Source organism: Aplidium turbinatum, chromosome 5 (assembly GCF_918807975.1).
Source record: "Aplidium turbinatum chromosome 5, kaAplTurb1.1, whole genome shotgun sequence".
NCBI classification, from domain to species: Eukaryota; Metazoa; Chordata; class Ascidiacea; order Aplousobranchia; family Polyclinidae; genus Aplidium; species Aplidium turbinatum.
Genome location: NC_137476.1, coordinates 22147045 through 22159681, shown reverse-complemented (window position 1 = coordinate 22159681; position 12637 = coordinate 22147045). Strand labels below are relative to the sequence as shown.

The following is a 12637-nucleotide window of genomic DNA, read 5'->3' as shown; positions in this document are numbered from 1 at the left end:
AAATGCTTATTGTGAACCACATAACGTTCCAAAAATAACCAAATCAAGTTTAAACGATGCGCAATAGGGTGGATCAATTTAGGGGGGTGTACAACTTTTTTCCAAATTTTGCTTAGCTTGCAGTGCCAAAACTTGCCATTCGGTGTATAGAACACTGTGTTAAAAGTTTATTTTGATCGAACAAATTTTTGATCTGCCACCAGGCCATTACTTGTCGACCAAAAACGCAAAAATATTTGAATTTGACGTTAACATTGCAATGCAATGGAAATGACAATATACATCAAACTTCCTCGCGTAAGATGAAATAGTCACGTTTCGATTCGAACTTGGGCATTTCTTGTCTTGATTCAATGCGTGAGCTTATAAATCCATCTCGCGAATTAACCCCGCACGCGCACACGCCGCTGAAGCTTCCGTCACCAACTTGAAGCACCTTTCCATCGCCTGTGTGTGACACGGAAATCGAGGAAATAAAAGTTCTGGAGTGTCCTTAGCTGCAATCATGTTTCGTAGTTCTTTGTCCCCATATTTCTTGTTACAGAAGGCTCGGTGAGATCGAGAACCTGCCAGTCAACCATATCGTAGTATTCGTTGGCGTCAAACTTTAAGGGCGGAATGCAGAATAGTCGCACTGTTCTCTTTTCGCGATGGCTTGATCGAGCTTTCTGAATTCGCCTAAGTCCAAGCTCATGGATTATCTGCCTCTCATCTGTGATTATGGCTAACAAAAGTATCTTAGAAACACCTCCAATTGACGGTAAAATGACTAAGTCTCTGCCATCAGTAGCAAAAGCATGCGATTGCACAGTATCTGTGCGATCTGATGACATCTGATATCTCTGATAGATCTGCTGCTATGATCGCTTCATCCGTTCTGACGGACGTGGAAATTATCTCTCCAAAAGATCAATCCAGAATAATAATTGACCGAAGTAAGATTCGCAGAGAGAGAACAAAAACACGAGAAAGATTGCAAAACAAAGGAATGACTAATATACCGGGATTGTGTTTTGATGGCAGGAAGGACAAAACAATAAAACAAGTGATGAATATTGATAGAAAATATCACCAAAAAACAGTGATCGAAGAACATGTCAGCATCATTTCAGAGCCAGGTTCCGGATATTTCTTTCATGTAACGCCAACTAATGGATTAAGCAAATCAATAACTTCAGCTGTCATTGGGAGTGTAGATGAAAAGGATGTTTATTATGGCGCAGTAGTAACCGTTGTATGTGATGGAACGGCAGTAAACGCGGGAGTCATGGGTGGTATTATACGGAGACTGGACGAGTCATTTGGACGTCCGCTTCATTGGTTTGTCTGCATGTTACATGCCAACAAACTTCCCTTGAGACATGTATTTGCACATCTGGATGGATCAACAACTGGACCACGTGAATTTTCTGGTCCTATTGGAAAAGCCCTTGCTTCGTGTATGGAACATCTTCCCAAACAGTTCGAGAGGATACCTTTTACAGATCCTTTGCCAACCATAGACATGATGGACTTTACAGATCAACGTTATTTGAGGTAAATTTGTGATGCCATAGACAGGGGTGAATGTCCTATACATTTAGGAACACGGAATCCTGGTCTGCTCAATCACTCACGGTGGCTAACCACTGCGAACAGAAACCTGCGCTGTTACGTCGTAGGCTACGTGTTAATAGTCCATCTGAAAATCTAAAGACGCTTGTGACATTCATAATCAGAGTGTATGCACCGATGTGGTTTGCCATCAAGTGTAAGCCATTATGCAAAAATAGTCTGAAACGTATGCATGAGATGATAAAGAGAACAAGGTACCTTACTAGCGACATAAAAAGATATTGTGGATGCTGTTCTCCAGAGAAATGGATACTTCGCACACCCAGAAAACATTACGTTGGCCGTGATCACAGATGAGATGTCCAGCTCGCTGATTTCAGCACGTCAGATGTCTGGTTCGAGGAATTGAGCAGTGCCCCAAAAATAAAATCCCGCCCGTTCTATTTGATATCTCTCCTGCCTCCTCACTCCCACTTGGTTCTGAGCTTCAGAGACGGGAGCGGGTGACGCTGAACCGATTAAGAACGGGAGTTGGCGCTTCAATGCTTGCTTGACACGCTGGGGCATGAGGGACTCTGCTGCATGTCAGTGCAGTGCGACGGAGAAAACAGCCAACCACATCATCTTTGGGGGTCTCATGTATTCCCTTCCCAACGGAATAACAGGCTTCCCCACACTTGACGATCTGACGAAAAGTTGGCTCCAAGTCCTTCCTTTCGGCTGACCACAAACTTTCTGCTTCATACGAAAGACGACGACAGATGAGAGGCAGATAATCCATGAGCTTGGACTTAGGCGAATTCAGAAAGCTCGATCAAGCCATCGCGAAAAGAGAACACTGCAACTATTTTGCATTCCGCCCTTAAAGTTTGACGCCAACGAATACTACGATATGGTTGACTAGCAGGCTCTCGATCTCAAAGAGCTTCCTGTAACAAGAAACATGGGGGACAAAGAACTGCGAGACATGATTGCAGCTAAGGACACTCTAGAACTTTTATTTCTCGATTCCGTGTCACACACAGGCGATGGAAAGGTGCTTCAAGTTGGTGACGGAAGCTTCAGCGTCGTGTGCGCGTGCGGGGTTAATTCGCGAGATGGATTTATAAGCTCACGCATTGAATCAAGACAAGAAATGGCGAGGAAGTTTGATGCATATTATCATTTCCATTGCATTGCAATAAATCTCTATGTTAACGTCAAATTCAAATATTTTTGCGCTTTTGGTCGATAAGTAATGGCCTGGTGGCAGATCAAAAATTTGTTCGATCAAAATAAACTTTTACCACAGTGTTCTATCTATACACCCAATGGCAAGTTTTGGCACTCCAAGCTAAGCAAAATTTGGAAAAAAGTTGTACACCCCCCTAAATCGATCCACCCTAATGTAGAAGGAAAAAGTAAATTTTCAAGTGGCTGGTAGCAGATCAAGCTGTCGTCAGATTACATTGTAATTTTGCGCAATTGTTTGTTGTAGTAATTGGCAAGTTTTCCAACCCCAAGCTAATAAAAATTTAATGAAAAGTGTTTTCACTCCACCCTAATGCGCAATTAATAAAAAGTAAAAGTTAAGAAATATCAGCGTTTTAGGAAAATTCCTTCTATGTGAAATTTCAAGACTAGTGCAGGGCGGGACCACTTGGTCCCGGCTGATAACAGGTCGAGTTAAGTTAGCAGATATCAACAACCACAGTACCATTAAAGACCACATATATGACTGCAGTATCTGTTGTGACGTCAATTTTACATCAGATTTATTTGAAATAATTCGAAACTGTCAATCAGAATTTGAAATCAAAATTCACGAGGCACTTCAAGTAAAACAAAGCAAACCTCAGATCTACAAGTAATTATTCGATGGAGGGCAACCTTATTATTGAATTTGTATTAGATTACGTTTGCTTCATGTCACAATTGCTTTCTCGGATTGTCTTTTGTTGCTGCTCGTTATCTCGCAATCTTGTCTTGTGACTACACTCTAGTATACGTTACAACAAAATGTTAACACCTTTGATATCTATTTTTCAGTTGTGTGTGTACTTAGCTCAGTGCGTATTGTTGTTATTTGTTCAGTTACTTTTCATTACAATTATTTACAGTAATTTGTTTAGATGTATTAAGATTTCTTGATGAGACCAAAGAGATCTTGCCAAAAACGATTGAATTTATTATGGTGTTAGTCTGTTTAATGTTAGCGTTTCAAATGTTTAAACTAGTCGTCGTCGTCGTCTGAGCTTCTGGGGCCGAGGGTCTATCCTTTTACCACCCCAGATTCACGATGTTCCCGGACTACACTGGAAGGCTGCTAGAGAGCAGCCAGTCTTTAGCAGCCAGTAATTCATCCATATTGACATTTTAAAATAGTTTTGCAACCTGCTACCGCTGGATCAAAGTTTCAATTACTGCAGTTATTTGTTCAGTCACTTATCATTAGCCTACCATTATTTACAGTTACAAAGTTTAATTAGTTTAAAAGATATTCTTTCTTGAAGCAATTCGTGAAGACGGAATAATTTAGAAGTGTTTATCGCTGTTCACGTTTATACAAATCGACGCTTTGTTACTAATCCTAATGGTTCAGCATTCTCGCAACCCTTGGAGACAGTTCTCGCACTTCCAAGTGGTACGTGTAACAGTGGTTAAGAAGCCCTGCTTTAATGGAAAACAGATTGTTCAATTTTAGACAATTACTATTTTATTTCATTTCAGTTGGATAACAAAGCATTGTTTATGAAATATAATTACCTTCATTCATCCATGGATCCAACAGAAGTCCAGATAAAAACTGGACAACGACTGACCAGTGATCGACCATCAGACTAGTTCGAACGAATCTTGTGAAATTTTTTAACGACATTTGATCGACCATATACAAAGCGCTAAAAAACTCTTGAAAAGTTTGGTGTGAAAAATACAATCGTCGGTTACCCTCCAAAAGACCACACCTTCGATTTGAACCAAATAATGTCACAACAAGTGCTTGGACTTGTTCACTTGTTAGATGTTCTGTTTGAAGATCTTCCATTGTAATTAATACTGTTTTATTCTTGGTAGCTTGAAATGCTAGTTTTGATAAACTAATAACGATTTGGTCCGAAAGAGAAACGGCGTGATCAGATGATTTGAGGTTTTCCAGCACACGATGAAATATTGCGGTCATTGTTGAAATATTTACAGTTTCATCTGATGAACCCAGAGAAGCTCTCAAGTATAATTGTAGCATCAAAGGATTGTGGCACATGGATTCTAGATGAGGGGTTTCTACAGTTAATTTGTCAAAAAATTTACTTGATTTTTGTTCACTATTGATCAAAGCATCAAATAACTTTTTCATGTTTTCAGACGTTAACTCTCCAATAAAATACGTTTGCTTAGGGCGACACATTTGAGGAATTTTGAGCATGGCGTGTGGTCGTGAGGTGAATACAATGTGGCAATTAGGTAATAATAAACCTTGACACAGATTCGACACAAGCTCCTGGTAGGTGAGTAAAGTGTCATAATTCGATCTTTTCACTTTATCTATCAAATTCCAGTTCACCTGGTCGAATCCGTCAAAGATTAGAAAACATTTTTGAGTGTGATTTTTCATCCAACTAAAAATTACATTTTTTTCTTTCTTTTCCAAGTTATATTTTACATCTCCAAGCAAAAATCCCTTTAAGGTTAGTTTCTCGTCATCGCAATCACTTATGTTCATGAAAGGTATCCTCAGAACAAGAAAGTCTCTAGTTTGGTCTAGACTCCTTGCCAGGCGCTTTGATAACGTTGTCTTTCCCGCTCCAGGGTAACCGACAATTGATATAAAGCTTTGTGACTCAATACGTGAAATTAATTCATCAATCGAAACATTTTTATCGGATTCTTTAAATTGAATTTGTTTGGTTTTAGGATCATACTGGTCATCGTTTGGAATGAACCTTCCCACATAAAAGTCGATTGACATAAGCTCTGGATGAACTTCTGGCAAATTCGATGCAGGAATGTCGAACCTCGCCACATCCACATCGAATTTGCGATCATAAAGCTCTCCAGTGGTTTTCTTCAGTTTGTTGAAAGCTTTGCTTGGATCTGAATAAATACAACAAATAAAAATATATTTCTGTAAATAGTTCTATTAGTTACTCTTAGCTATCAATTAAGATTGCATTTGTAAGATTAATTCAACCAGTACATTAGTAAGACAATCACATAAAGCAAAGCAACATTAAATACGAACGTGTAATAAATATGTTGAACCCTTCATGTTACTTGACTTTATGCGTTTGTGGCTCAGCAAGGCAAACGCTCCTTCAAAGCTCCAATATTTGTAAAATATTTTGAAGCTTTTGAAGACTTTAGATCACATGTGTCAAACTCCCGGCCCGCGGGCCAAATCCGGTCCGGGATGCAACATTTTTTGGCCCGCAGGTTGGTATTAAATTTCTTTTAAATCTAGCCCGCCGATATGTTGCATCATAAACAACTTCAAGTTTTAATCAATAATAAACTGACATAACTAAAATAAACAATAATGAAGTTACACGTGATTAAAACTTAATAAATGTTTAGTTTATAAGTATTGTACAGTGCATATTTGCACCAGCCAAAGTCCTCAATATGCTTCAACAACAATTTATTGTTTACGTAATAATTGATCAAAGGACAATCTGGGTAGATTCCAGGTTGTCATATTGACGAATTTATCGCCAAAATCCAGAAATCTGACGATTTTTGAAGACGTTTGGCTTCATATTTATAGTTTGGCGATTTGGCTCTTTTTTGGCGAATTTGTTTCACAGTTGAGGCATGTTCGTGTTTTTCGGTTAGATTGAATATTGTTTTCTTTCACTGCTCTGAAAAGGCTGTAGTGAAAGCCATAAGCAGGGAATACAACTGATATATTTCTTTATTTAATAGTCCTATCTTGACTTTGGATATGATTTGACCTGAGTTCACTTTTTTTAAACTTTAATCATGTTTCGCTAAATGCGCAACCAATATGCTCAAAATCGCTGGCAAAACCACCTATTATTGTTGCAAAGTCGGAAGTTCCTTCAAATATATTTTGCAATAAATATTGAACTAGTCTGGGCCGCGACTTGTACTGATTTTTTAATTTTTGCCCGGAGTGCATTTGAGTTTGACACCCCTGCTTTAGATAAATTAACACTTTTAAATAAGCAAAAAAAAAACATTTCTTTAATAATGCCAGGAGCTGCTCTCACCAACGAATTGAGATTGCATTTGTAAGATTAATCCAATCAGTTCATTTGTAAGACCAACATATTAGCCAAGCCACATTAAATACGAACGTGTAATAAATATGTTGAACCCAGGCGCGGATTTATGGGGGGGGCCCAGGGGGCCCGGCCCCCCCCCGAAATTTTGTGAAAAATTGTATGTTTCCGCATCAAATGGTTTGATATGCTTCTAAACAGCTGATATTAGTCCCTCGGCATCACAATTGATGAAAATGGTTGTTTTAATGTCTATTTTCTAGCATATCGTATATGTCGTAGTATCATTGTTCATATCTGTTTAGCTTTTTCTTTCTTTTTAATTGATTTTCAAATTTTCTGGCCCTCCACGAAAAAAACTCTTAGATTCGCGCCTGGTTGAACCTTTCATGTTACTTGACTTTATGATGACGTAGCTCAAGAGCCGATGCAGACTGGTTAAAACAACAACGTCTTGTAATAAATGTTGGGAACCACTGTTTTTTAACTGTTTGAAGGTTGGGGGGGGGCTGTCAATTCAACTTTTTTGCATCAACAGTTGTATCTCTAAAACCACTGAGGCTGCGACTATGAGATTTCTTGACTTTTCCTAACTTTCATTCACCTCTATTGAGCTGAAATTTTGAGCGAATAAAGGTTATAAATTGAGAGATATAAGGCATTTCTCAGCACATTCTCTGAAATATTTCATATTCTATTGTTCAAAATTTTCCCACCAGCTGGATGAAAGTAATTAATTTGGCCCATGTCTCGTTAATCCTAACTGCTTCACAGCGTGAAGGAAATTGACAGTATGCGTGGACCTTTTGTTCTCACCACGGCTTATAAGCGACGTCGATACAAGAAAAGCTTCAACTTTGATACGATGAGTTACCGTCGCTTGCGGTTGAAATTGCGTAAAATTAAACATAAGACTTGGTGCCAATGCATCTAGAGCGTGAATAGTTTTTCGCAGACAATTATGTCCTTTCAATCAAACAAAGCATAGGCTACAACGTTATTGCCTACTATAGAAGCTGCTCTGTAACATATTATGATTTTGGTTTCAAATCTTTCCTTTTGTCCGACACACTATCAAAAGCAGAAAAGGCGTCGATGTTCCCAAAGCTTCTCACATATACTTGTAAACATTTATTTCCAAGTCGACATGTAAAGATTTGAAATGCAATACGCTTCTCATTTGTGTAGGATAAACCAGAACATCACGCTTTTGTGAAAAGGACGATCGTTCCACCACGTTTATACGTGATGCAGCTTAGTTGAATCAATATATTCGAGGCTTCTTGTACCAGGTTCACTGTCACTGATAAACTAAACCGCGATGCAGTACCTCGCAAAGCAATTGTAGCGTAACATTTCCAGGCCGCAACGTTGGAAGAATGACCGGTTGGCCGCATTTCGAGTCGTTTTCGAAATGTTTAACGAAAACTGCGGCAAACATGTCATTCCAGGTGACTACTTGTCGTTGGACAAAACGCTATACCCCATGAGGACACAAATTGCCTTCAAGCAATATAATCCAAACAAGCCTGCGAAATATGGCCTTCTGTTCAAGTCGGTAAACGCCAGCAGATTCCCATACACATTTGCGGCATCGGTCTATTCAGGTAAACCGAAGGAAGAGCCATTTAATTTTTACGTTTGTGGAACAGAAGAACTGGTAAAAGGAATGGTGATGAGCCTGGAACAACACGGTGACCTTCAAGGTCGGAATATTTTGTATGACCGCTTTTACACCTCCATACCACTCGCGCAGTGGTTGCTTGACAGGGGTATAACGTCAGCTGGAACCCTCAACGCTATACGTAGAGGAATACCCCTGGAAGTGAAGCAAGTGAGTGGTAGGGAGAAATCTTCGTACGAAATTTATTGGCAGACGAGTGAGGCTGATCTCAGCCTACATTCTTATGTAGTAAAAACGAAGAACTCTGGCATGCGGAATGTGTTGATGTTGACGATCATGCAACCTCTATTGGGGATTACCAAGGATGACGGCAAAAAGAAGCCAGGCTTGTATAAGCTTTACGACTTCACAAAGGGTGGCACCGATATCATCGACCAAAGGATGGGTTGGTTCATTCACGTGCAAAGCGAAGTCCCCACGGTGGACAACTACTGCGTTTGCTTATTGAGAAGGTGCCAAAGCCACAAAAAATAAACTACCAAAAAACCGTGGCCAATGTCAATGCTGTGAAAAGCCTTTATGCCCTGCACATTCCATACGAGTATGTCAAGTTTGCTTTTGCGCAGAATAAACTATTTGAATGATTGCGGTTTTATAAACTTTGGCTTCAACCACAGCCTAAATAAAACGCGGAGCTCAATGAGAGATTTTCCTTTTTTCCTTTTATTAGACAGATAGCTATTTTTACGTTGATTCAACATATCAAGACGTTGAATACTTGTAAACATGTGCGGTTTTGCAATTAGATTGCTTATCAAAATCATCTATCCTTTTTTGTATAAAAAGTGGGTCATAAAACTAATCGTAATACTCGATGTAAAATTCAGCATTTTTATATGCTGAAACAGTATTGTATTCATATTTTATAAATCCATTTTCTATTTAGAAAATATCAATATAATGCGGTTTGAGCATAGCTGAATTTTAGCACGGATACAACGACTGATTTTATGACTTTTATACAAACAAGGACAGAAGAGAAGTAATCTAATTGCAAACCCGCGCATGTTTACATCGTCTTGCAATGTTGAATCCACGTCGAAATGATTGTATTAGCGTTGTATTCAATTTCTCGTATTATCGAACTGTAAATGTGCAGCCACTTGTAATTTCAATGTGCCTCATTGCATATTCTTAAATATTTCTGAATTTGTGTGTACATAACCTGACAGAACACAGGTTGCTTTACCATTGAATCAAGTTGAAAAACGTTGCTGCAAGAGCCTTGTGCCAATTGCTGCAGTCCGGTATTGCTGTAACCAAATCAAAATACTTATCAATATTTTGCTGCCAAACTGACATTTTTATCGCATAAACGCCCATTAGGCAAAAAAAAAAAGGCAGCTAATTCTTTGTAAAGTATTTCTCCAGGTTCACAATGATTTGACGCATAATAAATACTACTTTTAATAAATCTAAATATTGTTTGGATTTTAGTGTGTGGCATATGAATCTTAGAGAGCTTATTGAATCCACAAGAAAATGACCCGAGGCATTACAGATTTTCCTTTTGATGAAAAGCGTTGTGACGTTCTGTTAATTAATGAACCGTAACTGTTTTATTTTGAATTTCTTTCTGACTTCTGTTTATGTAAAGCATCATCGACTTTATCGGGTAATCTTACTCCTAGTACTAGCCTTGTATGTAGCCGAGTTCACATTGAACTTACATTGAGAGACGCTGTTGCAACTACAATACATTGCATTTAAACCGCTTTTTTTGTTGCATGATCTTCCATTCGTTTCGTGGATTACATAATAGTATTTGATAAACGCCACCCTGCTTCTTCAGCTGGTCTACATTTGTTAATAAAGCGTAGGAGTTGCTGTTCTTGGAACCGAGGTCACAAGATCATAATCCAAATTGGTGTGACACGCGTTCAGAAATCTCATTACTGCATGTAATTGATGAAGCATTGTTCTTTTAGTCAAGAAGCGAGCTTTATTTTGAGCGTGGGAAAAGTTATTATTTTGCATGAAAAATATAGATTCAAATTGAGATTATGTAAAAAAAATTTAATCACAACATGGCAATGCATGTTCTTCATTACTCTACCAAAAAATAATGTGTAAACTCACGCTACAATTGCTTTAATCGCAAAATAATCCAAAAGTCATAAGTCACCTCAACATTTCAACGTCTATGAGCAGTTCTAAAATTCACATAGGTTTAATTTTCAGATATGCTCAGCGTGAATAATTTTACAAAGTGAATCCCAAAGTTTGAAGCCGTACCTTAAAAAATAACAGAGATATCACTCCTAAAGCATAAGAAGAATCGACAGCCCCCCCCCCAAACTGAGCAAGACTCCAGAGAGCCCAACCTCGTAAGGGTTAAAATGATGCACATTTTGATTAAACATTGTTACGTAATTTGGCTACTGTTGTGATAACGTCATATTTCAACTCTCCATTTTCGTTTTTGGTGTCTAAAACAAAACTGATTTTTATTGAAATCACTCAAACTTTGATGGCGCAACATAAAGACGTAAACGTATAAGTTTCGTTTTTAGTATAGTCTCATTTGTCATTATTGTTGAAATCTACCCATCCTCGATATAAACATGAACAGTTCATAAACCTTCTTGATCTCCAAATCGAACATTGGTTTGTTCGGGTTGATGAACAATCTTGGTTATGTTTTGCTGGTTGTGAACCTGGAGCAATTGTTGATCAATATGATGATGATGATGATAATGATGAACGTTCAATATGTTGATTTGAGGTTGTTCTGTAAGAAAACATCATGTCTTGAATTTAACCTTGAACACAAGTAACAGCGTTTGGACCAGATTTGTGTTTTAGTATAACATAGCCAGACTCTTCATATCGCTTGCTATATTACTGTAAGAATTTGACGACCGGCAATCAGGTCATGTCGGAAATGCAAGGAATCCAGTCAGTGTCCACCTTTAGGCACGTTATTAAGTGCCTTGCCTATGACACAGCAGCGTGTCCTTGAGTGGTGTCGAATCGGCGGCTTTCGAGCGTACCACAATATTTGAGCAATTTCTTAAACACATTTGTCAAAATGAACTAACCAGAACTTTCTGGCAATGGTCGTCCAGTTTCTTCAGTTGAAGTTGTTCCGTTTTCTTCTTCATTTTGCGGGAAAGACATTTTTTTTTTTTAACTGTTACTCAGCAAATCAAAATAAAACTTAACACGTAGTTGATGCTACAAAACAAAATTGTGAGTCATAAACCTTTCTCTTCCTTATCAAAGTAAACAAGACAAATCAAGCAACATAAATTTATATTGAACAAATCAACACAAACGCATGATTTGAATACAGTAATAGTTTCGACAGCGGCTCATTGATCATGTTTTACAGCGTTTTACAAACCACCTTGCTTAACATCAAATGATACAAACTCATCTACGCGGGATTGATACATTATTGTTTTAACTCTAACTTACCCTCAACACCGAAATAACACAGCAAGTTATAGTTTGAGGTTTCCAGTTTGACCAACACTAGATTTGAACCAAGGCCCACCAACTTATCGACTGTAGTAGTTGGTTATGCATGTCTCAAGCCTCGTGGGTATCACCAAAGGTAGCCGTAGCCCCAAGGGTATCACCGGAAGTGGTATCACCACAGGTAGCCTCAAAGTATCACCGTCTGATCTCGGTGCCACAAAGTGGCGTGACGTCACTCTATGATAGTATTGGTTTATTTTTTTAAATACGATAAGCAATGATAGTTTTTGAAATAAGTTTTCTGCAGCAAGGACATGTAGTAATTTTTTGTTCACAAGTTCGGCAACAACAGAAATGTCCGCATGGTAAAAGTATAATATCGGTTCGTTTAGTGTTTGATCAATTGTTGTTACTGTAACATCAATTATATTTTACACAAGTAGGTTACTACATGAGAATAGAATATAGATTTGGTAACAAGGATCTTTAAACATAAATTTCATTTTGTCAAAACTAATGAAGTCGTTTGGCTCTACACAGCTGGTGCAATAAATGTTGGTTGTTCGATACGAACGTCAAATTAATGCAAAAGGATGTTGATTCAGTGGGTAGGTTTATAACTCTCTTGTGGATGTGGGAACTCAGCCTGCTTCCTGTTCTGAGCGTGTTGAGACCTGTTCACTCAGCAGAGGCTTGCCTATCGTAAGCAGTATATGTGTCAGGATATGACGTGACTTGGTTTGTATCCTGAAGTAGA

The 12637-nt window shown here is 38.4% G+C and overlaps 1 protein-coding gene across 3 annotated transcripts in view; it reads right to left on the bottom strand.

The window, feature by feature from the left end:
- LOC145770342 (uncharacterized) overlaps nt 1–11635 on the bottom strand; it is a 48051-nt gene extending 36416 nt beyond the window's left edge. For 2 of the 3 annotated variants that reach the window (XM_082581950.1, XM_082581951.1), the window contains exons 1-3: nt 11499–11635; nt 11039–11188; nt 4300–5625 (exon numbers count right to left, since the gene is read on the bottom strand). In XM_082581950.1, the coding sequence (XP_082438076.1) occupies nt 4300–5625; nt 11039–11188; nt 11499–11577 (1555 nt within the window). In that variant the 5' untranslated portion in view covers nt 11578–11635. The remainder of the gene's footprint in view (nt 1–4299; nt 5626–11038; nt 11189–11498) is intronic. The other variant, XM_082581952.1, reaches the window with a different exon arrangement.
- Between the last annotated feature and the right edge of the window lie 1002 nt (nt 11636–12637).